At 48.8% G+C, this 23,224-nt stretch overlaps 1 protein-coding gene across 1 annotated transcript; it reads left to right on the plus strand.

Moving 5' to 3' along the window:
* Positions 1–567: 567 nt before the first annotated feature.
* Positions 568–10,963, plus strand: LOC128093939 (acyl-CoA desaturase 1). The gene is made up of 6 exons (XM_052711855.1): positions 568–1,005; positions 1,535–1,817; positions 5,035–5,165; positions 6,246–6,451; positions 7,815–8,047; positions 10,516–10,963. The coding sequence occupies exons 1-6, from the start codon at positions 982–984 to the stop codon at positions 10,713–10,715; spliced, it is 1,077 nt and encodes a 358-aa protein (XP_052567815.1). The 5' UTR covers positions 568–981; the 3' UTR covers positions 10,716–10,963.
* The last annotated feature ends 12,261 nt before the right edge of the window (positions 10,964–23,224 follow it).

The following is a 23,224-nucleotide window of genomic DNA, read 5'->3' on the forward strand; positions in this document are numbered from 1 at the left end:
AGTGAGCGCAGTGCTGTATCTCTGCATGTGAGCTCCCAGCACCCAGGATCGCAGCTGTCTGAAGTTAGCATCCCGGTGCTGGCGGGCGGGATAAACCATTGTTTCCCCGGGTCAGAGCCCTGGGCGCTAGACATCCAGAGGCGGATCGCACTCTCCCGCCCCAGTCGTCTCCCGGGTGGAGGCCAGTTTCCTCTTTGCGCGAGTGTGGAAGTGGGGGTGGACGTGAAGTTGGGCCGACTTGTGAGTGGCGGTAGCCACCAGGAGTTCCTCACTTCTCCCATGGCAATTTCCCCAGTGACCCATTCGCTCAGCGCCAGGAGACAGTCCTAGGCAGGTACACAACCCCGACAGAGGACTAAGTTGTCCTCCTCTTAGAGAAAAGTCACCCATCAGCCCACCGCAAAGAGGATAAGGAGGAAAAGAGGGGAGGGGAGAGCAAGGAGCTGGTGGCAGAGGGAACAGCAGATTGCGCCGAGCCAATGGAAAAGGCTGGACGAGGTGGCACCAAATTCTCTTTGGCCAATGGCGAGACAGTCTTCGCAGGAGGCGCATTAGCATTTGCCCCGAGGCAGGGGGTTGGAGCAGCGCGGTGTAGATGCCTTTTAGCATCTCGGCGCCTCGGAGGTTTGCTCCGGAATCTACTTGGCTTTCTTTCCCCCTCCTTAGTCCCTCCCTCTCTCACCTCCTCAGTTGGCTTCCTTGGCTGGCTAGCTCTGCGCACTTTGGCCTTTGCTGGCAGCGGATAAAAGGGGTCTGAGGAAATACTAAACACGGTCATCCCATCGCCTGCTCTACCCTTTAAATTCCCAGCCCGGGAGATCTACGCACAGCCAGGTCGTGCTGAACACCCATCCCGCGGGACAGGAGCGGAGGTTTCCGAGCGCAGTTCGGCCAATCGCCGGCACCAGCGGGCTCCGGAACCGAAGTCCACGCTCGGTCTCAGCGCTGGGAAAGGGAGGCCAGCCGCCGCCGCCAGCCACGATGCCTGCCCACATGCTCCAAGAGGTGAGCTCGCGGAAGCAGCCCCCGCCCCGCGCGTCGGCCACGCGGACTGGGCGTCTAGGTGACCGGGTCCGCGGAGGAGAGAGAGTTGAGAGTTCCTCGGACTACTTGCCTTTCTCGAATTCTAGTGCGACCAGTCGTTTGAGAGGTGTGGAGTGTAGTTTGGGCAGCTGAGTCTCAACTTTTCGTGTCTTAAGCTTTAAAGCAAAGAAAAGCCAGTCGTGCCGATACTTGTATATTCACACGGGGTTCCCTTTGTGGGTTACTGGGGGTGCGAATGTTCCACTCTTATTTCCTACTGGTCCTTCACCTTGAGGTTTTGCCCCCCCCCCCCCCTTCCCGCAACAAATCTGTAGTTTCTGGAAACTTCTGCTCTATCTCAGAGTACATCTCGCCCTCATGCAACCTGAGCTCTGGAGCAGGGTCTGTGCCTTTCTTTAATGTGCCTTTCGCTGCACTAGTGTGAGGAGAGTGGTAGCATCCCCCGCGGTCCTCCACAGATCTGCCCCCCTGACTGCACTTTTCCTGGCAGATCTCCAGCTCCTATACGACCACCACCACCATCACAGCGCCTCCCTCCGGAAGCCTGCAGAATGGACGAGAGAAGCAGAAGACGATGCCTCTGTACCTGGAAGAAGATATCCGTCCTGAAATGAAAGAAGACATACATGACCCCAGCTACCAGGATGAGGAGGGGCCCCCGCCCAAGTTGGAATACGTCTGGAGAAACATCATCCTCATGGCCCTGCTGCACTTGGGGGCGCTGTATGGGATCATACTGGTTCCCTCCTGCAAGTTCTACACCTGGATCTTCGGTGAGCAGCTCCCCTTGTCTTGGGCCAATACCTTAGATTTTTCTTTGCTCTTAAATGAGGTAGCCTCTGACCCAAGGAAGTGGCCCCTCTGTCCAGATTTTCCGGCCTTTTCTCTGGGTTCCTGGGAGCAGAGCCTTGTGGGACTGGGCGTCCCTTAACATGAATTCTGGGGTCCCCGTGCAGGGGGCTTGGAAGGGTCTACCTGAGGCAGAGAAGCAGCTTTCTCTGAACAAGATTTTCTGTGTGAGTCACTTGTTTGGCTGCTTATCCCAGCTCCATCTGACTCCGGAGAAACGCGCCCTACCTGGGAGGCATGAGATTCAGGGCTAGACCTGGGGCCTTGTGGGCCACTGGTCCGCCAGAGCAGGGAACAGAGCTTCTGTGCTGGAGAGGCCCTTGAAAAAAGACTAAAGGAGGTATTTACATACTATTCTGACCTCAACCCTTGACCAGACCAAGCTGGTTTGCCCTAGAGGACGGAGCTGTAGGTTTCTACAACACCCAAGTGTACAGGTGTGTGCCTCAGCTGCTTCAGGTCATTCTCGTGGGCGCTGCACGTGCCAGTCAACAAGATACTGAAAGAATGGAGTAAGGTCCACATTCATTCCACTCGCTCATCTAGCCTGCTCCTGCCCTGTCCCCTGAGACCATAAGTGCCAAGGACCCAAAACGCCAGTCCTCCAGCCCTATTGGCCCCTCCATGGCAGAGAATGGACCCTCCATCAGGCCCAGGCCTAAATTAGCCCCTCAGGGATTCACTGGGTGTAGGCTGATGGCAAGGCCACCTCTAGGATACCTGTGTACTTTACATGTGTTTTCGTCTACGAAACCTCAGTCAGGAAGGGGGCGGGGCCGACTGCTGAGACAGGGAGGCAGGGGTCCTTCTCTGAGACAGGAGGTTTCTCTGGAGCGTGTCAGGTGTGGGTACCTTGTGGCAGCACACTCAGAGGGTAAGGGTGTGAAAGGGATGGCTAGCCAGGTATTGGCTCCCCCTGCCCTGGGCCCCTTAGGTCCTCTGAGCACTTAGATCTGGTCCTGGGCGCTTTGTCTTAGACCTTCTCCAGATGCCCTACATCCGAGAGGATCCGCTTTCTCGGGACCACAGTTTTTCCAAGTACCAAGTAGGGCAGCAATGCCTCGCCAGGATTGGGAAGGTCACGTGCTGGGTGTGAGCTGTGCCGCCTCCCAGCCTTTCTCTTGAGGCGGGGGTTTCCAGAGCCTCTTTATTCTCTTCACAAACTCTGCCAGAGGACCGGTTCTGAAGAGATCTCTGCTAACACTCAGGGCCGAAGAGTCTGCTTCTCCCCCACCCCACGCACACACATTTCCATTTTTGGGGGTGGGGGATCAGGGCTTATCTGTAGCCCTGGCTGGCCTTGGGCCTTGAACTCGCAGAGAGCAGCCTTGCCTCTGCCTCCCAAATGCTGGGATTAAAGGCTTGAGCCACCAATCTAGCTCCAGTCCAACCCCCCACAAGACCGAGGCCCTGGATGTCCTGGAACTAGCTCTGTAAACCAGGCTGGCCTCAAACTCAGAGATCCGCCTGTCTCTGCCTCCCGAGTTGCTAAAGGCGTGTGCCACCACTGCCAGGGCTTCAGCCCTCTTAAGACAACTTTTTTTTCCTTTTTCTTTCTTTCTTTTTTTTTTTTTTTTGGTTTTTCGAGACAGGGTTTTTCTGTAGTTTTGGTGCCTGTCCTGGATCTTGCTCTGTAGACCAGGCTGGCCTCAAACTCACAGAGATCTGCCTGGCTCTGCCTCCCAAGTGCTGGGATTAAAGGCATGTGCCACCACCGCCCAGTTAAGACAACCTTTAAGCTGTTCATTTACCACTGGGTGGACACAGTAGTCCCATGGGGGATGGTGAGGGGTTCTAAGTGCCTTGAGCCATTTTCCTGAACGCATTGGGAAGTTTGGGTAGAACGTTTCAGAGTGCCTGGGTTCTTGTCCCAATTCCCTTGTTTAGATGGTGTCATACGTGGTCTAGGCTGTGCCTGGGCCACCTAGCGCATAAAACCAACATGGATGCTTCTTTGAGGGCTTCTATGTTGCCACACACCTTTTCTCTCCTCCTGTTGATTGCCAGCGGTTCTGCAGGGCGCTCTGCTACAGTGTGGTCAGATCTGTACACAGGACAGTCAGATTGCCACATGACCATGAGTAGCAAGCATCTGGTGCTCCAATCCCAGCTCCGAGAGAATGTGGCTAGAGCTTTACTTTGGACAGGCTATATGGCTTGCAAGTAAGTATTTTGTAAGAAGAAAATGGGGGTGTGCAGGAAGCTGCTTAGGAAATTGCTATCTCTGCTACAGAAGGACGTGGGACAGTTTGTACAATGCATAGTCTTTCCACTGCAACTAAGGTCAGTGGCCTCTGAGGATCCATTGTTGCTGCTGCTCCCTAGGACAGTATCTACCAAGGACTCTGCCCCAGCATTCTAGCTGGCCAGAGAAGAGCTGGGTACATAGAGTATCTCTTTCCCCTTTGGAGATCAAATTTAGTACCTTCTAAGCCTGCAGGCCTAGAAGATGATGAAGCAGGAAAATGTTCTGATGTCGGGCTCCTATTTTACTAGTTGGGTGACCCTGCTTATACCTAACCTCTCTTGGGATCTTATTTCCTCTAAGTATAGGGGCTTTGTGGTTTTTTGTTTTGTTTACTTTTGAGACAGGGTTTCTCTGTGTAGCCTTGGGTGCTCTGGAATCTATAGACCAGGCTGGCCTTGAACTTGGGGATCTACTGGAGTGCTGGGTTTAAAGGCGTGCACCACCACACCCAGATAAAGTACAGTATTCGTGACACCCGCTCTGTTCAAAGTGTGTAGTGAATATGAAAATCTTGTCACTGGCAAAGCTTAGGATACTGCAAATGTGACTTTTCAGGGCTGTGGCCTTATGTGGCCACGTTCTTTCTCATTCAAATGTGACTGTATCAGCTGGGTCACTTGAATGCCCCCTACAACTTGGGGATTCCGTAACTGTTCAGTGTTTCCAACACTCCTGCTCGTGGTCCTGAGCTCTGCTGGAAGAGTTTTGCAGCATTGCCCATTTAAGGGGCGAAAGCTACTTGGGCATCAGAGACCAAGGGATTCTTAGGGTCCAGTGGAAAACAGATCCTTAGCCTAATCCCAAAGACAAACACTGGCATCCGGGAAGCCTCCTGACTACTTCTACTGTTGAAATTTGCCTGTTGGTGACTCCCCCATGGTCTTGTCTTACAGGAATTATGTACTATGTCATCAGTGCCTTGGGCATCACAGCTGGGGCTCATCGCCTGTGGAGCCACCGAACTTACAAGGCGCGCCTGCCGCTGCGGCTCTTCCTCATCATTGCCAACACCATGGCTTTCCAGGTGAGAAGCTGTGCTGTTACTGTGTCTCCACCCCAAGGGTGATCTGGGTGGGCCGTGGGGGATCAGCATCTAGAGAAGAACTATTAGGTTGCCCTTTTTGGTTTCCAGATAAGAGAGAGGCAAATAGGAAAGGCAGTCCAGGTTGGGTCACTTTCGATTTCAGGGCCATTGTGGTATTATTACACCATATATTTGTTGTGGGCTGTCTGCCTAAAGGGCCATGCTGCATAGTCCGTGTGCTGGGCATTGTTAAGCACTTGGTGTTAGTTAAGCCATGAAGCCCTCACAGGCATATCGGTGGATATTATTTTTATCACACTGGTTTTTGTTTTTGTTTTTTGAGATAGGAACTCACTATGTAGACCAGGCTGGCCTCTGCCTTCCCTGTACTGGGATTAAAGGTGTGTGCAACCACTCCAGGCCAATTATTGCACTTTGCAGTTGAGGAACTGAGTCTGGAAGGTTGAACTGACCAAGGCTGCTGGGTTGGCTAGACCAGGTACTGAAGTTGGTTTATAGCCGATGAGGAGGGGTTGGGGGAGAAACAGTGGGCACTGGATGACTTACGGTGTGGGGCTTACAAGAGAAAAACAGGGAATTATGTGAAGGGTTTCCCCCATGTCCGAGACAAAACCTAGAGGTCCTGGGGAAATGTGCTCACGCTCATTAGTTACACTCTGGCGTCTACTAGGTTAGGTGGGCTGTCACTTGTGAAAGCATCAGGGTGGTGTTCCCTGCATCTTTTCCCCAGAGTGACTCCCTGGGATCCAAGGCCACCTGCCTCCTGATCTCTGCCCCCACATCCCCACATTCCTTTCTTCAAGAACTGCAGTGTTCTTTGTGAGTGCTGTGACTGGCTTTCCTTCTCCCCCACGCACACCCTTCAGTGTGCTCTGCCAAATAAGCTTCAGGGACAAGTGTACAAAAGCACAGCCCCCCCAAGGCCTCCTTTGGAGCTAGAGTCTTATGGGCTTTGTGAGTTGAACTGAGAGTCCTGGGCCCTTGAAGATATCTGAGCACTGGATTCCCCCAGGAAGGCATCTCTTCTCAGTACTGGGGTCCTCTTTCCTGTCCCTCCAGAATGATGTGTATGAATGGGCCCGAGATCACCGCGCCCACCACAAGTTCTCAGAAACACACGCCGACCCTCACAATTCCCGCCGTGGCTTTTTCTTCTCTCACGTGGGCTGGCTGCTTGTGCGCAAACACCCGGCTGTCAAAGAGAAGGGTGGAAAACTGGACATGTCTGACCTCAAAGCTGAGAAGCTGGTCATGTTCCAGAGGAGGTGAGTTGGGAGCGTGGGGGTAGGGATGGAGCTGGAAGGACGTGGAACTTGGGGAACTCCACCTTTTCTCTTAGGGTTTATAAAATAATAACTGGGTGATTGACTGGAATGTTAAGTTTAAAATCATTTAATCTCCAATTCAGCATCCAACAGACTCACAGCCATAATCGGTTGCTCTCTTTCTGCCCAACCCATCTTAAACCAAGAACTATAACATCAGTCCTAGTCTGGTACACACAGCTGAGTGTTTACCTTCAAGGAATTTTCAGCCTATTTGGAGTTGAAGGAATGAGCCTCAATTATCAGCACATAAGGCAGAACCATACTGTGTTTACCGTGATTGAGTACAGGGAGGGAATAAGGCTCAGTGGATATACAGTGGAGGGGCCCCTCAGCAGCAGCATCCGGCCAAAGGCAGGCTCCCGTCAGTGTGGTGGGAAGGGGCAGTGCAGCAGAGTGCTGGAGCAGCATGCTCCTGAAGTAGTCCTTCTCTGTGAAATGTAGCATCCGGCCGGAACAGGACAAGGACGGGTGCAGAAGGAATATTAATTCAGCCGGTTTGGGGGAACTACTCAAGCATTTTCTGGCAGCATGGGGCACAGTCAGGTGGGCTTTGGAGAAGCCACTTTCAAGACGAGTGAAGATAATCATGGATCCAGGGAGGTAATGGGCAGGGTCACAGGTTAGACAGCCGGGAGGTCTTGAGCGAGGGAAGTGGTGGCCACGATGGAAAGAAACTAGGCTGAGGCAATGTCAGTGACGCAGAAGTACTAGACACAGCTGCTGAGGGCAGTCTGTCTGCTTGCATGTCGGTGGCCTGCTTTGTAGGGAATGAAGAATGGGACAGGGCCTCCAGAGGGACAGAGACCTGCAGATGATCAAGGCTGATGTGACCCTGGAGGGAAAGCAGAGCAAAGATCTACAGGGTGATAGCAGGGAATGAATGCACGACACTTGCCGTAAGCTGCCAAAGACCACAACAGGCCAGAAAAAGGAGCTCGGAGGCTGATGACAACGGCCTGGGCAACGGAACTGGCTGGTGAGGTCGTGACTGACTCTGATCAGTTTGGCCAGCGTGACCTTATGCTCTTATGAAAAAAGTAATGGATTTGTAGTCAGGAAAAGATATGATAGGAGACATACTATATCCAGTAAGATGATCTTAGAATATTGGCATTTCCCTGGGTACTTAATCTAAAAAAACAGATAACCCTGTGCTCAAGACTTTATGCCCCCTCCTCTTGCTGTGAATCTGTCCCATCCTCAGGCATAAAAATGACACAACCCTGCCTAATTAGAAAGGACGGTTTGTGTAGGTGTGAGAGTCCTCTCCCTACACTCAGTGTGTGATCTCTCCACGTAGGTACTACAAGCCTGGCCTCCTGCTCATGTGCTTCATCCTGCCCACGCTGGTGCCCTGGTATTATTGGGGTGAGACTTTCGTGAACAGCTTGTGCGTCAGCACCTTCTTGCGATACACTTTGGTGCTCAATGCCACCTGGCTGGTGAACAGTGCTGCCCACCTCTATGGATATCGCCCCTATGACAAGAACATTGAATCTCGAGAGAATATCCTGGTTTCCCTGGGTGCCGTGGGTAAGTCACTAATCCTCAGCATGACCATATCTAGGGGCCTGCTGCTTGGGGTATTTGTCCAGGAGCCAGGGGAACCAGAATGACCTGTTTTATGAGTACTGTGTAGTTCGGTTTTTACACTATAAAACTGGGGGTTGGGGAGGAGCGTATCGGGAAATCCGTGTTGGGCAAGCGACAACTCTTAGGTAAAAGTAACTCTGCTTTTACTTAGAGGTTGTAAAACAATTTCTAAGTGCTGCCTAAATGAGCCTTTGAGTTTCCCTCTTCTAGTCCCCGGGCAGGTCTGTGGCCCTTGGTAGCCCAGGATATGCATAAAGACTGCCACAGTCATGGGGATAGCCCATTGCCCAGCGGGGTATATGTGACCTTGCTATATACAGTGTAGGAGAATTGTGACATAGTTCAGTGATCTTCAGGTTGCCACACTTGCATTTCTCTCACCTCTGCGGACCCCGCTCTGTCATGTGGTGATGTCAACTGCACGGCAGACTCTCTCCCCTGTCTCCTCTTCCCACCACCGCGCCCTTCCTGTTCTTTTTCTCCTGGCTGTTCCGTACTGAGGACTCCTCCTCAGTGTTCCTGGTGGAGCGGGGTTTGGGGAGAAGTTCCGTGTGCATGATCTGATTGATGTTGACTGTTTCTGAGTGCATTCCTCTCTGATCCCAGTCCCAACTGCAGATCAGAGAGAGAGCAGTTCTTTGTCTCCCCTGCCCTGCTTTCCCAGGGACTAAAGCCGGAAGCTAGTTTCCCCCGTGAGGACCCAGTGCCCTTCTCCTCTCATCAGTGAGCAGAGTTATTGCTCATCTGTTGACAGCCAGAGACCACTTTGCTCACAGATCCGTGCCTATCACTCCCTAGTACCTTTAACTTGATTTAAAGCTTTTCTCCCTGTTTCTTTTTGGATTCTATGTATCTCCATCCTCCTTAGGCACCTGTTAGAATTTTGTATGCTGCTCCCAGTTTTGAAATGAACCCTATTCTATCCAAATCTGATGTTTCCATAGAGAAGAAGAATCTGAACTGAGTCGGGTGTGTCCTGTGCTCTAACAGCGAGCCTTCCTTGTGACCATCAGTTCCAAATGGCTGCCAACGTCTCCCTTTGTCTGGCTGTTATTCACTGCTCCAAACCCATTCTCATCTTACTGCTGCTCTCCACCAGCTGCTTCCTATCGCTCTCATCTCCCCTTGAATTACTTCCCTCGGGTCACATGCTTGTGTTCTCTGATCAGTCCCTGGAGCATCTCTGGGCTATCTATTGCCGCTCTGGTTGCTACCTGTTCATCTCTTTTCTCTCCCTTGTCACTATGGGATTTCATGTTAAATGTCAAGACACGGATACCTGGGAAGTATGCACTCGCAACTTCCTTATGAAAGTATGTAAAAACTAGCAATCTTTCAAAAAAAATTTTTTTTCTTAGCCGGGCAGTGGTGGTGCACACCTTTAATCCTAGCACTCAGGAGGCAGAGCCAGGCGGATCTTTGTGAGTTCGAGGCCAGCCTGGTCTACAGAGCGAGATCCAGGAAAGGTGTAAAGCTACATAGAGAAACCCTGTCTCGAAAAATAAAAAAAAAATTTTTTTTTTTTTTTCTTGAATTTGTATTTTTATTTTATGTGTGGGGGTGGTTTGCCTGCCTGTGTGGCTGTGCACCACCTGTATGCAGTGCCTGATATGGCCAGAAGAGGGCGTTTGGATCTTCTGGGTTCTGTACTTTTGGAATCCATTGAGAAGGAAGAGTTCTGCCAAGAGCAGGTAAACACATCGGCCTCTGCAGAAGCCCTCCTGAGTCCAAAAAAAATTTTTTTCCTTCTATCAAAATGCTATTCTCAGGAATGGTCAGAATCTTTTATCAAAGTGTTTGTTTTCTCAGCACCTCCCTGACTCAGACAGCAGCCCACTATGAGCCAGCAGTCTGGGGGTGAGGGGATGGGTGGAGGGGGCCTCTTGTCACTAGCTAGGCTTTCATTTTTTCCCCCTTTTGGCAGCAGCTGCCCCTCCTGTTAGAATACACCCTATTCTTACAGAGATCAACACTGTGGGGAAGGTGTGCTATCTACTTAGCTGTGGAGGAATATGCCCGAGAGTCCCCTTAGCCTCCTCGTTTTCCCTCTAAACATGCACTTATGTACAGACCCTTTGAGTTCTTGGGCCTGGATCTCTTGATGCTCTGATACTTCACATTGTAAAATCTGTTCCCACAGACCCAGCTTCTCTCTTGACTTCTTATCTTATGATAGAAACTTGCTCTGACAAATGCTGTAGATAGGCATGTGTGAGCAGAGCCTGTCAGCTGCTTTCCTGAGATGCCTCTGAGGGCACCTGTTCACTTTAGAATACAGGACTATGGGTTCATCTGTTCACTCAACAGCAGGATTCTTCAAGGTTCGAGGTGTACAACAGGTAAGAGGTCTGCAAAGAGGAAGCAGCAATCATTGAACCCCCTAACTGCTCTCCATGCTTCTGTTCCAGGTGAGGGCTTCCACAACTACCACCATGCCTTCCCCTATGACTACTCTGCCAGTGAGTACCGCTGGCACATCAACTTCACCACATTCTTCATCGACTGCATGGCTGCCCTGGGCCTGGCTTATGACCGGAAGAAAGTATCTAAGGCTGCTGTCTTAGCCAGAATCAAAAGAACTGGAGATGGGAGCCACAAGAGTAGCTGAATTTGGGGCTCCTGAGTTCCCATTCCAAGAGTGATATGGGCAGAGATATAATATTCTGTTGATTAACTACAGGATAATGCTACAAGAATGCTAATGATGCATTTAACCTATTCCAGTACAGTATTCTTTTAAGATGAGAAAGCTTTGATCACGTTTTGAGGTAATACACATTTTAATTAGCTAGGATTAACCATGCCACAATATGTATACTTCTAAACATATACACAATAAATGCATATATAACTTTACGCATCCATTTTAAATAATAACAATATATTTGAGCATTCTATACAAAGAGTATTAAAAGCCAACAGACATGCTGATTTGCTGCTGAGGTGATGAGCAGGGTGTTCATTCCCTGTTTGTTTGCATTGCATTTTGCTTGGTTTCTTTTCTCTCTCACTACCTCCCAGGCAAATAGCTGGCCAGCCACTGGTCTGTGTCCACCTTCCAAAGCCTAGACAACTTTCCTGGTATCTGAAATACTGCTCTCCTTCCTCCTAGATACTTATTTCCTTGTTCTGAGCTTCGAGATTGCTGCCTCACACTAGAAACATAACAAAACCTTCCTGGAAGTTCCCTACCTGCTAATGAACTTCATTACAGCCTTTGCTAAACAGGATGGGAAATTTTTCTTGATTTCATACATAGCAAGTCAATCATCTGGAGACAAGAGTTAGCATACATGGCATGGTTCATAAGTAAGGCTGGGAGAGAGAGGGGAAAAGATAACCATATCTAGTGGCCTACTCAGCAAAGACACCAGGTCCCTCTCTACAGCATGTCTCCTTTCAGTCCATACTCTGAACCTCAGAGCTTAATGAGACTGCAATAATGAAATCAGAGTCTGAGAGGGATGGGGAATGACGCTTGGTCTGTGCTGACGGGGGAGCGCTAGCTCTTAGCAACATGAAGATTTCTTCATAGAAAAAGTGTTCACGTGAAGTGTGTCTAGAACTGATAACTAAATAGCTGACAGAGTGTTGAGGATATGGTAGAAAACTACGTAGATATAAACAAAATCTTCACTTGGAACATAAATATTTCACTCGGAAAAATTGAAGGACAAGAGGAGTTGTCTGGGTTGCTGGTTACTTTCGTGGCTGGACAGGCAGTGGAGAGGCTGAGGGTCAGCATCTGTAGGTAGCCCTTGGGGAACACTGCCAGGGATCTGGGTGTGTTAGTTCCATCTAATACTCTCATTTTATCCTTGGATTGAGTAGAGATGAGTTTCTCGTGGTGTTGAGCCTTCCCTGCTTCTTTGCTCTGTGGCCCTGCAGCCTACATCTGGCAGCCTGGGAGGCTATTACCAGTTCTCTGTTCTTTGGCATTTTCTTCTTTCCCTGGACAGGCAGCAAGTTTCCTGAGCGTATTCAGAGCACTTGGGACTTGCTGCCTAGGCACATTCCTCTCCACAGCCACACTGCTCATGGGCATGGAGCTGCTGTGTCGCTTTAGCAAGCAGAGCCAGGTGCCACTTTTCTGTGGCCCCAGATCCTCTCTACCTCTACCCCATGTGCCTCTGCCACAGCGATTTCAGAAAAGCTTGGTAGGCCCTCTGGCTTGTGAGTTAACCACTCAGCCAAACGCTCATGTTGTCTCAGTGAGGCAACTGCTGAATGAGATGGTTGATTGTTGGTCTCTCTGTGTGAGTCAGAGGAGGTGACACGTTGGCTTCTCCCTGCATGCTCTGTAAGATGGCTCCGGCTGATCAGTGTAGGCAGGTGGTGGTACAATGCTTGTCAAAGGATAAGATTCCCATTTTTATCCCTGTAAAAATACCAGAAGCATGGGCAACCACCCAGGACCTCACTTCAGGAAGAGGTCCTGCTTCTTGAAACCAGGGTGTGATGCAAAACCTCAACCGAAATGTGGTAATAAAGGTGCCATGAGCTAACAAACATCCGCTATCACACAGCCCAGGGCAGACAATGGTACAGAAAAGTCTGGAAGAAAACCTCAGTATTTTGGAACCATCAGCCTCTCCTGTCCCTGTCGCCTGATCCTGGCTTTGCTGTTAGGACTGGCTGTGTGTAGTACCAAATGCTTTGTTGACTTGGGATCGGATCAGAGCCTTTCTTGTTAATTGAACACATGCTTTGAGCTGCCTGTTAAAGTAGAAACTCTTGCAGAAGATTGCTGTAGATCTGCTCACCTAACCCTCTGGAAGTGCCTTTGGGTGGTTTTTCTTTACCAGGCCATCAGATCCCTGATTTATAACATGAACAACAACAGAAATCAGGCTTCTTTCTCTTCTAATCTTATTCCAGGGATCTGATTCAGGTCATGTCACACAACACAAGGCTACATAGAGACCTCAGGCTGAGGTCCCAGTGCCTGTGGGTGTTTAGGTAGGATGTAATAGAATGTTTAGGAAAGGGACCGTATTTTTCAGATCCTCTCAAAGGTGGATTTCTAACAGTTCCCACATAATGTGCTAACAGCTTTGGCTGCCTTACCTTTCCTAATCTTTAGTCTTAATCTTTAGTGCATGTGAGCCCAGCCTCACCCCCTCCCTTAGCCTGAGACCCTGAAGATGGAGTGGTGTGAACAAGAGGCTAGCCGGGAGACCACTGCTGAGCTATTGAAGAAATCTTTTACGGGCTTCATTTTTGGAAAACTTTTCCTGGAGCCGTTTTTAGTAGACACCCAAATTTGATGTGAAGTGGAAGTCATTTGAGTGTATTTGGTTGTATTGGCATCCTCGTTATTACTGTTAAACATGTGATAATGGCCGTGGCACTCAGGGAAGTTTTCTCCTTGGGTTGCTAGTCTATGGATGTATTCTCTGAGAGTGCAGCTCAGGTGAGTTAGTGTGAAAGGTTAGCAAAGTAAAGCAGCCTCCTGCTGGTAGCTTAAACCAAGGCCTCTCTTAGCCACTGACTTCCTACTTTATAACAAACCCATCCCAGAGATAATGTCTTCCAACCCTCCTCTGCTAAGTACCTGATGGTCTCACTTCCCAAATATCGTGATGTGTCCAGCATGTCCACTCTGGAGGACACGCTGAAACTATCACTCTGAGCAAATCCTTCTGATAAAAGGGGCTACTAATACTCACCTACCTCAAAGGGCAGTTTTGAGGTGACTAGAGCTTTTTTATTAAGTATTTGGGGGTCCTCATATAGATTTCCAAAGAAGTATACCAGGAGCTCACACATCCCTATGTTCTAGGTACCATCTTTAGTTTACGTTGCTCTCCCCAGAGACTGACAGACCTCATAGGGGAAGTGGGATATGACCAGTCAGAGAAAGAATGCCTACTCACTGCCACGAACACAGTGCAGGAAACCCTTCCCTGAATAAGATTTCCTCCTTTTTATGGTGGGTAGTTATTTGTGTGACCCAAGCATAATTTTAGATGACTTCCATTAATATAAACTCTTGAGTCTAATTGTACTAATTGAGACTATATTTGTTCCTAATAAAAGTGGATCTGGCTATAATGTCTGGGTGCTTTTTGGCTGTGATAGTCATAATACCCATTTCCTGCACACACACACACAATGCTAGGGATGGAACCCAGGGATCTCCACATGTTGGACAAGTATTCCTCAAATGAGGCACATCCACAGCCTCAGCTTGAACTTGTGTATTTGAGACAGAGTCTCACTATGTAGCCTTAGCTGGCCTTGGAAGTCCCAGAAATCTGCCTGCCTTTGCTGGGATTACAGAAAGATTGAAATTCGGAGGAAAAAAATAGAGATTACAAGAGTTGAGTCATACCCCAGTAACCTGCCTGCCCTTTCTAAGGGTAACTTGAGGTTAAACTCTGGCAGCAGGAAACCAAGAGTCTCCTGGCATTGAGTCAAACGGAGCATCAGCTGACACCCAGCCTGGGGACAGGCCAGGTCTGTCACATGGACGAATTCAGCCCTGGGAAGTCATGCTCATTCCTCTTCCTGAAATGTCCTGCCTCCAGGGAACAGAAAGCTGAGAATGCTGAGTGTCAACTGGAGGGAAGCAAACAGCCCAGAGGTTTGCAAGTCCCCACAGGGGACAGCCTCATGACCACAAGATGGATGCTAAGGGTCTTTGCCTCTGTGGAGCCCTGGCAGTCCTGGCTCTGTAGACCAGGCTGGCCTCCAACTCTTAGAGACCCACCTGTCTCTGTTTTCCTGAGTGCTGAGATTAAAGGTGTGCCACCACTGCCCGATTGCTTTGCTATTTCTTAAGCTTTCAGCTTTTACTACTTGAGAATCCCCCTGTGGGAAAAAAGGGGCAGGAGTTTTAGAGTGTCTATGAATGCCATATTTCAGCAAGAGTCTCCATCCACACCAAGGCTTTTGTGAAGCTGAGTCTGCCAGTTCATTTTCCTGTCTGAAGTTCTTACCTAGAACAAGAAGCATGATCCTCTAGAGACATTGGAGAGTACGATTCTCATGCTATTTTTTTTTAGACAGTGTCTCATGCACTACAGTTGTTCAGAATATCCTCAAACTCCATGTCTATCTGAAACTAGCCTTGAACTTTTGATCTTGCCTCCACCTCCTGAATGCTGCTGGGATTAAAATTATTCAGTGCTTTGAGCCAGCCATGGTGGCACATACCTTTAATCCCAGCACTGAGGAGGCAGAGGCAGGTGGATCTCTTAAATTCAAGCCCAGCCTAGACTACAAAGCAGGTTCCAGGACAGCCAGAGCTGCTATACAGAGAAACCCTGTCTTGAAAAAACTGGGGGAAAATTGCTATCATACCTGGGCTTTCTCAGACTAATTTTCTGAGTATCTAGAATCAAAGGTTTATATACATTGAGCTTTGTCAGACCTTAATAATTTAAGTTGATGGTGATGACATTTTCTTTATTAATAACTGCATATACATAGACAACAATAAGTTTAAAATGTATATATATATATATATATATATATATATATATATATATATATATATATATATATATTTGTGTGTTCTTATTTAAATCACACCAAAATAGCTTTTCTTTTTTTTTCCAGACTGGGTTTTTGGTTTTATTTTATTATAGATTTATTTCTTTAATGTATATCAGTACTCTATCTGCATACAGAGACTACATTCCAGAAGAGGGCATCAGATCCTATTATAGATGACAGATGATTATGAGCCACCATGTGGTTGCTGGGAATTGAACCCAGGTCCTCTGGAAGAGTAGTCAGTGCTCTTAACCCCTGAGCCATCTCTTGAGTCCCCAAAATAGCTTTTCAATTGCTCTAGAATAGCAGTTTTCCACCTGTGAGGGGCTAACGACCCTTTCACAGGGGTGCGTAAGACCATCAGAAAACACAGATATTTACATTGATTCATAACAGTAGCAAAATTACAATTATGAAGTAGCAACAAGAGTAATTCTATGATTGGGGGTCACCACAGCATGAGGAACTGTACTGAAGGGTCTTGTCATCAGGGAGGTTGAGACACACTACTCTAGATTGGTTTCCATGAACGGGCATTAAATCAATGTGCTCACTTTCCCAGCCCCATGTACGAAGGTTCCAAACGCTGCAGGTTTTCCTTCTTAAGTTTCACTGTTGTTATAGCCTGGCTGCCAGAAGCTGAGGGGAGGACAGGGGGGCCAGAGTTTTGTGGCATGAAGACATGTGAAGGTTATATTGTGGTATTGTTTGCACAACACTAAAATATACTAAAAATAGGTGTAGTATACAACGCCAAGGGCGATTCCGTACACTTTATGTTCATTTTGCATTTTATGTAAAGGGTGATATTGGTATAGTAGTTGTATTGCAATTCAAATTATATGAGAAAAAAAATCTGTGTTTTATCTATTAGTTGTACTTAAAGTTGAAACTCAAATGAATTAAAGAAGCACTGATTATGTCAGAAGCTACATTCATAAAGTCTCACCAGCATGGCTGCCTAAACATGAGCTGGCCAAGGACAACACACACGTTAACATGGATGGAGGAAGGCAGTGAGGCCTCAGCCCTCCACACAGAACTTAACAGACAACAAAGAAATGCTGAGAGCGGGAGAAATCGTCCCCAGGGAAGAGCACACCCATTGGTTATCCAACACCAAATGGTCAGGCCTGGAAATATACACACAAGCAACATTATACTAAGCAGGACATGTTTAGGAATATATATGTATATACATATATGTATGGGAATTAATTAAAGGGGGAAAAGACCACCAATTTGAAAGAGAGCAAGGAGGGGTATATGGGAAGGTTTGGAAGGAGAACAGGAAGGGAGAAATGATGTACTGATACCATAATTTCAAAAAGAAAAGAAAAAAAGCACTGTTGAAGTAGTTGATTGAGGGCAATGGTCAGTATTCCATTTAATGACACAGTCCATACAGTCTCTAGATTCAAAGTTCAAATGGCAAAAGGCAGCTGCTACATAAACTGCAGTCTTGCCATACCAGAGTACAATAGTTGTAGACTCCAAATGGCATGTGCTAGACTAGTTAGAAAGGGTTTGGGTCACCGTGCAAACACAAAGCTAACTTTCCGGAGAGTGAGGAAGCCAAGTTCTAGGTCCACACACTGGAGGACATGGTAATGCGGAAAACTTTCCTATAGACAGACATTGTGCTGTGGTCTCGATGGCACACTGTCTCTGTATAACATGCCAGAAAAGGATAAATCTGATCCCCGTGTCAGAGCTCCCCTGGAGAGAAGAATGTATTAGTGGCCTACAGACCACTGTCCCCCTACCTCCTGGCTATTTTGGGTATGGAAGAGAGGATAGTGAAGGCATGCATGGATTTCTCTTATGCCTAAGAGCCTGTTGGTGATACCCAGTTATTATACTGAGCCTGGTGGTACGGTCCTCCCCACCTGGTGGTGGTGGGAAGCTAAAATCATGTCCAGCCACCCAGCACAAACTTTTGTTTTTCAGGAATGAATGCAACTCGTCTCCTTAACATTCAACCACATGGCAGCTTGAACCCCTTTTCTCCTCCACAGGAACTTTTCTAACCATGCTCTACTCTCCAGTCTAGTTGTGAGACCTTCAAGACTACTTTCCTCAAGCCGAGCAGTGTGAGAGCACACCTTTAATCCCAGCGCTTGGAAGGCAGAGGTAGGCAGATCTCTGTGAGTTCGAGGCCAGCCTGGTCTACAGAGTGAGTTCCAGGACAGTCAGGGTGGTTACACAAGAGAAACCCTGTTTTGAAAATCAAAACAAAAAGTTAGAAAAGACTACTTCCTGTACTAGAAACATCTCCCTGCACCTAACTCAGACAGTACTGGATAAAATCATGGAAAGATCTCTCATCTTTTAAATTCTAACTCTGCCACCAACTGTGGGAAATGTCACAGGGAAGGGAAGTGCTATTCCATGACCTATAGTTAACTATGTTAGGACAAAGTACTGATTCTTGAGCGTTGACCTTAGGGCAAATGCCACAAGCCCTAATTACAGGCTGCGAGGACTCTATCCTGAGGTTCCTGGAAGCAGAACACTCCCCTTTGGATGATCCCACTCTGCCCTTCTCCACTGTCCTGCCCAGCCTGCTTCACTCAAGCCACAGGCGGTGTATGCACTGTGTGGTTCAGTGAGCTGAGTCCAAACGAGACCCTTCTCAGAGAGACTAAAGTGAACCCTCTGTCCTGACCATGTCAGGTGACTTGGGAAAACGAGGGGAGTGAGTGAAGGCCACAGATCGCCCAAGCTTGCTCATGGCTCTATTCTTAGTCCTTTTTGGAGAATCCAGACCAAAAAAAGATCCCCTTTAATTCATATATGTGTGTGCATAAAAATACATAAAAGTACACACACATACATATAATTTGAAGACGAATCAACAGTACTTCATAAAAAGAACCATTCCTGGGCTGGAGAGATGGTTCAATGGGTAAAATAGAGGGCCCGAGTTTGGATTCTCTGAACCCATGTATAAGTCCACTGGGGTGCACTGGGGTAGCCTTCTGTGTCTGTGACCCCAGTGCCGGCAGCTAGAGACAGGGAGATCTCGGGGAGAGGGAATGCGCGGCTTCTTGGCCAGCCGGTCTATGTGAAAAAGAGTTCCAGGTTCAGTGAAAGACCTTGTCTCAAAAGCATAAGGTGGAGAAGCAATGGAGACATCTGGATGCCAGCATCTGACCCCCATACCTGCCTGAAGGCACAAGCCCGTCTACACACGCATGCACATGAACACAGACGACACACAGTTACCACTCATTTATATGGCACTAACTCTAGCTCCAGAACGTTGTAGCTGCTCCACCGACTCTGACTATCCCAGTTGCCTCCATCTTTCAGTAAGTGTGAATGGTTCTGCTGTAGACACGTGTGTAAAAATTCTTAAGAACCTTGCAGATGTTTGCAGCTGATTTGGGCACACGACTAGGAGTGGAGTTGCTCACTTACTACACTTTTCCACAGCGGGGCAACCACTTTAAATGTTCCCTACCCATGTTTGCATGACACTCTTCATTCTTCATGCGTGCTCATTTGTCTCTTCCCTCCTCAGTCTTTCACAAAAGCCTGTCCCCACCGACCCGCCTCCCTCGGGACCTTTTCCCCTGGAGTACATGGTGAGAGAAGCTGCACCTTGAGTGACTTCAGTCTGCCAGCTAAAGCTTCCTGCCATGCCTTTTCCACCAGGATTAGGCCAGTGCGGGGAGGAGCCACCTCATTGGGGTCAGTAGAGCACATGGCCACTACAGCCATTCATTAACCCCATAAACCACCCTCCCAGTGACCCGCCGCACCTCCTATCGCATCGACAGCCTCGTTAAACTCCACCTGGCAGCTGAGGGCCTGAAGCAGTGGGAGGCCGCTCTGTGCAGAGGCCCCGCCTGCACATCTGGTGGGCGTTGGACCGTCAGCCTCTAGCCTTGCCTCCTCCCGCCCCGGGAGGGCGGGTCAGGGGCGCCGACGCCCAGCGAGGGTGAGGCTCGCCCTCCCGGGGTTACTCGCGGTCAGCGCCGCCCCCCCCCGCCCCCCCCCCGCCCCCCCCCCCGGGTTACTCGCGTTCACTCGGCCCACAGCGCCTGACCCGGCGCAGCCAATCAGCAGCCGCGCCCGCTACAATCAGGACGCGCCGTCCCGCCTGCCCGGCTCCACAGGTGCGCGCGCACGCAGTTTGGGATCTGGAGCCGTTGGAAATCTTCCTGGAGCTGTCCCGCCTAGGGCACTGGGCTCCTTCTCTGCAGGGGAGAAAGCCAGAGGACTCGTGGGCTCTGATCCACAGCTGCCTTCTAGGTAGCCACGCGGCGCAGGGAGTAGGCAGGATGCATTCGTACTTATTTGCATAGCGCAGGCGCAGGTCAAGAAGGGAGCCAAGCTCATAAGTCAAAGCAGACTGAAGACCAGGTCGTGGAGTCCGGGCTGATGTCACCGGGGATGAAGGAGCGGAGAGTGGAGGGTAGGAGGTGAAGAGTGCAGGCCAGAGGCTGAGACTACCTGCCTGAAAAACCCTTAGTCTTTTTTTTCCTCGCTGTTTCTTACAAAAAAGGAGAGCAGTGTGGAATTGGAGAGAAGGGCCACTGAGAGGAGTTTGGGAGCAGAGTCGATAGCACCCCGTTGCAGAGAAGTGGAACATCATGGGCTTTCATAACTGTCTGCAAAGACGGCGCTCACCCCAGGTGAAATTGGTGTCTGAAAAAAAAAAAAACAAATTTGGAAAGGGAATAGAAATTCAGTTTCTGACCAAAAAAAAAAAAAAAAAGAAAGAAAGAAAAAGATCTAGAGAGGTTGTAGTAAAGCCAGGGAGACAATAGATGCCGGCCGTGGTGGCGCACGCCTTTAGTCCCAGCACTCAGGAGGCAGAGGCAGATGGATCTCTGTGAGTTCAAGGCCAGCCTGGTACAAAGTGAGTTCCAGGACAGCCAGGGCTGTTACACAGGGAAACTTTGTCTCCAGAAACCAAAAATTAAAACAATATTCCATGACAGTGTGTCGGAGAATGGTAACACAACATGTACAGAGCACAGAATAACAGCAGAGAAAAAAAAGGCAGAAAAACACCAAAGCCGTCCCAATCAAAACCAAACAAGCCACAAAACAAGCTAACTACACATACAAAGCTACCATGGTATCATGGAATTGGAAATTAATTCCACCAAGTAACAGCAAGAAAAGGTCTGGTGAATTTTTTTTATTTTTGCCTCAATTTTTTTCCTAAGTAAGTTAACATTTGAAGACATACTATGCAGTCATTAAAATAAAATTTTAGGATTTGTGATGCAGCTCACTTAGTGTTTTTGTCTTTAGCATATGTAAGACATGTGGATTCAAATCCTAGCAACAACCATCTCCCCGTGGGGGTGTAAAATCATACTAATTGCCTTTTTGCTTTTGTTTTTGAAGACAGGGTTTCCCTGTGTAGCTTTGCACCTTTCCTGGAACTCACTCTGTAGACCAGGCTGGCCTCGAACTCACAGAGATCCGCCTCTTAGTTCTGCCTCCCAAGTGCTGGGATTAAAGGCGTGCGCCACCACCGTGGGCTAATTGCCATTTTTCAAATTGCTTAGTGATGACTTGGAGATGGCCTGGAGTTAGAATTCCTGGAACATGTAAAGTTGGGCCTGGGCAGCAGGTCTGGAATCCTAGTGCACCCCTAGCAGGAGATGGGGGAGGGACAGAGACAAAGACAGGGCCGGCTCCTAAGCTTCTGCGCTGCTTCCTTCCGCTCTAGTTGGCAGTGGGACCTGGGAGCGCGGAGGGGATAAATGAGGCAGAATACAGTCTCGTGCAAGAGCCATCTTTTTTTTTTTCCTTGATAACTTTTTATTTCTTTTTTTTTTTTTAATTTATTTTGCAATACAATTCAGTTCTACATATCAGCCACGGATTCCCTTGTTCTCCCCCCTCCCATATTCAGAGCCTCGGACTGTTGATCCTTTGAGGGGTAAGAGGAGTCACATGAGCCAAGTGTCCAATCACAAGGACAAGCCACACGTGACAAAAAACATGCTTTTCCACAGAGACATATACACAAATAACAATAGCCAAGTGTAGTGAATAAAGTGAACTCACTCCTACCCGATACACCTGGGAGGGGCATGAAAGCATGATCCAAGAACAATTCTGTGTCTGTGAAGAAACTGAAGGCACCCCCACTGAAACACAAACACACACCCAAACACTCACCCCCACATCCATACTCTCCCCCCCACACACCCAAACACCCACCCCCACGTCCATACTCTCCCCCCCACACCCAAAAACCCACCCCCACGTCCATACTCTCCCCACACACACACCCAAACACCCACCCCCACGTCCATACTCTCCCCACCACACACACACCCAAACACCCACCCCCACGTCCATACTCTCCCCCCACACACACACACAAACACCCACCCCCACTTCCATACTTTCCCACACACACCCACACACAAACATCTTTCCATTTTCACCCACGCTCACCCCTGCTCCTACACACACATTTCCCACATGCAAACACAAAGCTCAGTGTATCATAAGAGAAATTCCAATTAAAAAGTAGCGTGGGACTGGTGAGATAGTCCCTACCTGCTGAGCTTAACGGCCTGAGTTCCATCCCTGGGACCCACGTGACAAAAGGAAAAAACCAACTCTACCAAGTTGTCCTCTGACAGCCCCATGTGTCTTACGGTCCGGGCACACCTGCACACACACACACACACACACACACACACACACACACACACACACGCGCACACACACACACACACACACACACACACACACACACACACACACGCACACACACACACACACACGGGTGGAGGGAGAGAAGAAGGAATAGTGTGTGAAAATAGTTTGAGGGGACAAGATTCAGTCTGGGCTCATGACTTCCATACATTTCAGTCCATGTGTGTGGGGACAACATGGCGGCCAGAAAACAGAGAAGGCCTGCTCTAGCTGGTCCCCTCCTCCTCCCCACTGATACCTCACCTGAACTCCCAGCCCCACTGTCCAGATGCTGCATGGATCTTCCCCTTTGTGAGTGGCTTGGGAAATGCCGTCACAGACCCACTCCGCAGTCACTTTCCTAACCCCATAGGTACTCTCCACCTGGTCAAGCTGACTGTCAAGATGAACATCACGCGCACTGTGTGTGCAGCCACCGCACTGAAAAATGTAGTGTGTGGGAGCTAAAGGTCATGGAGGGAACTCTTAGGGTACCCCATGTCTTGTTTGGGGTGTTGGTTATGCAACTGTATACACTGACCCTAAATCTTCAAAATTATAATGTGCCGGGTGGTAGTGGCACACTACCTTTAATCCCAGCACCTGTATGGAGGCGGATCTCTGTGAGTTTGAGGCCAGCCTGGTCTACAGAGTGAGTTCCAGGAAAGGCACAAAGCTACACAGGGAAACCCTGTCTTGGAAAAATAAAACAAAACAAAACAAAACAAAACAAATTACAATGCAGCTGTTGATGGTGCCTACTCCTATGGCAATTCAGTGCCCAGAGAGGGCATGGTATCTGGAACCTAAGGTGACGAAGGACCCCTGTATGGAAACCGGAGTTTTCTAACGATATTCTAAAGAGATTCCGGTGCCCCTCCCATCGGCTGTCAGCACTTTGAAACAAGGTCCACCAAGGAATTGGAATTTCCCCAGGCA

Source organism: Peromyscus californicus, unplaced genomic scaffold, assembly GCF_007827085.1.
Source record: "Peromyscus californicus insignis strain IS unplaced genomic scaffold, ASM782708v3 Scaffold_4__1_contigs__length_199733344, whole genome shotgun sequence".
In the NCBI taxonomy this organism is placed as follows: Eukaryota; Metazoa; Chordata; class Mammalia; order Rodentia; family Cricetidae; genus Peromyscus; species Peromyscus californicus.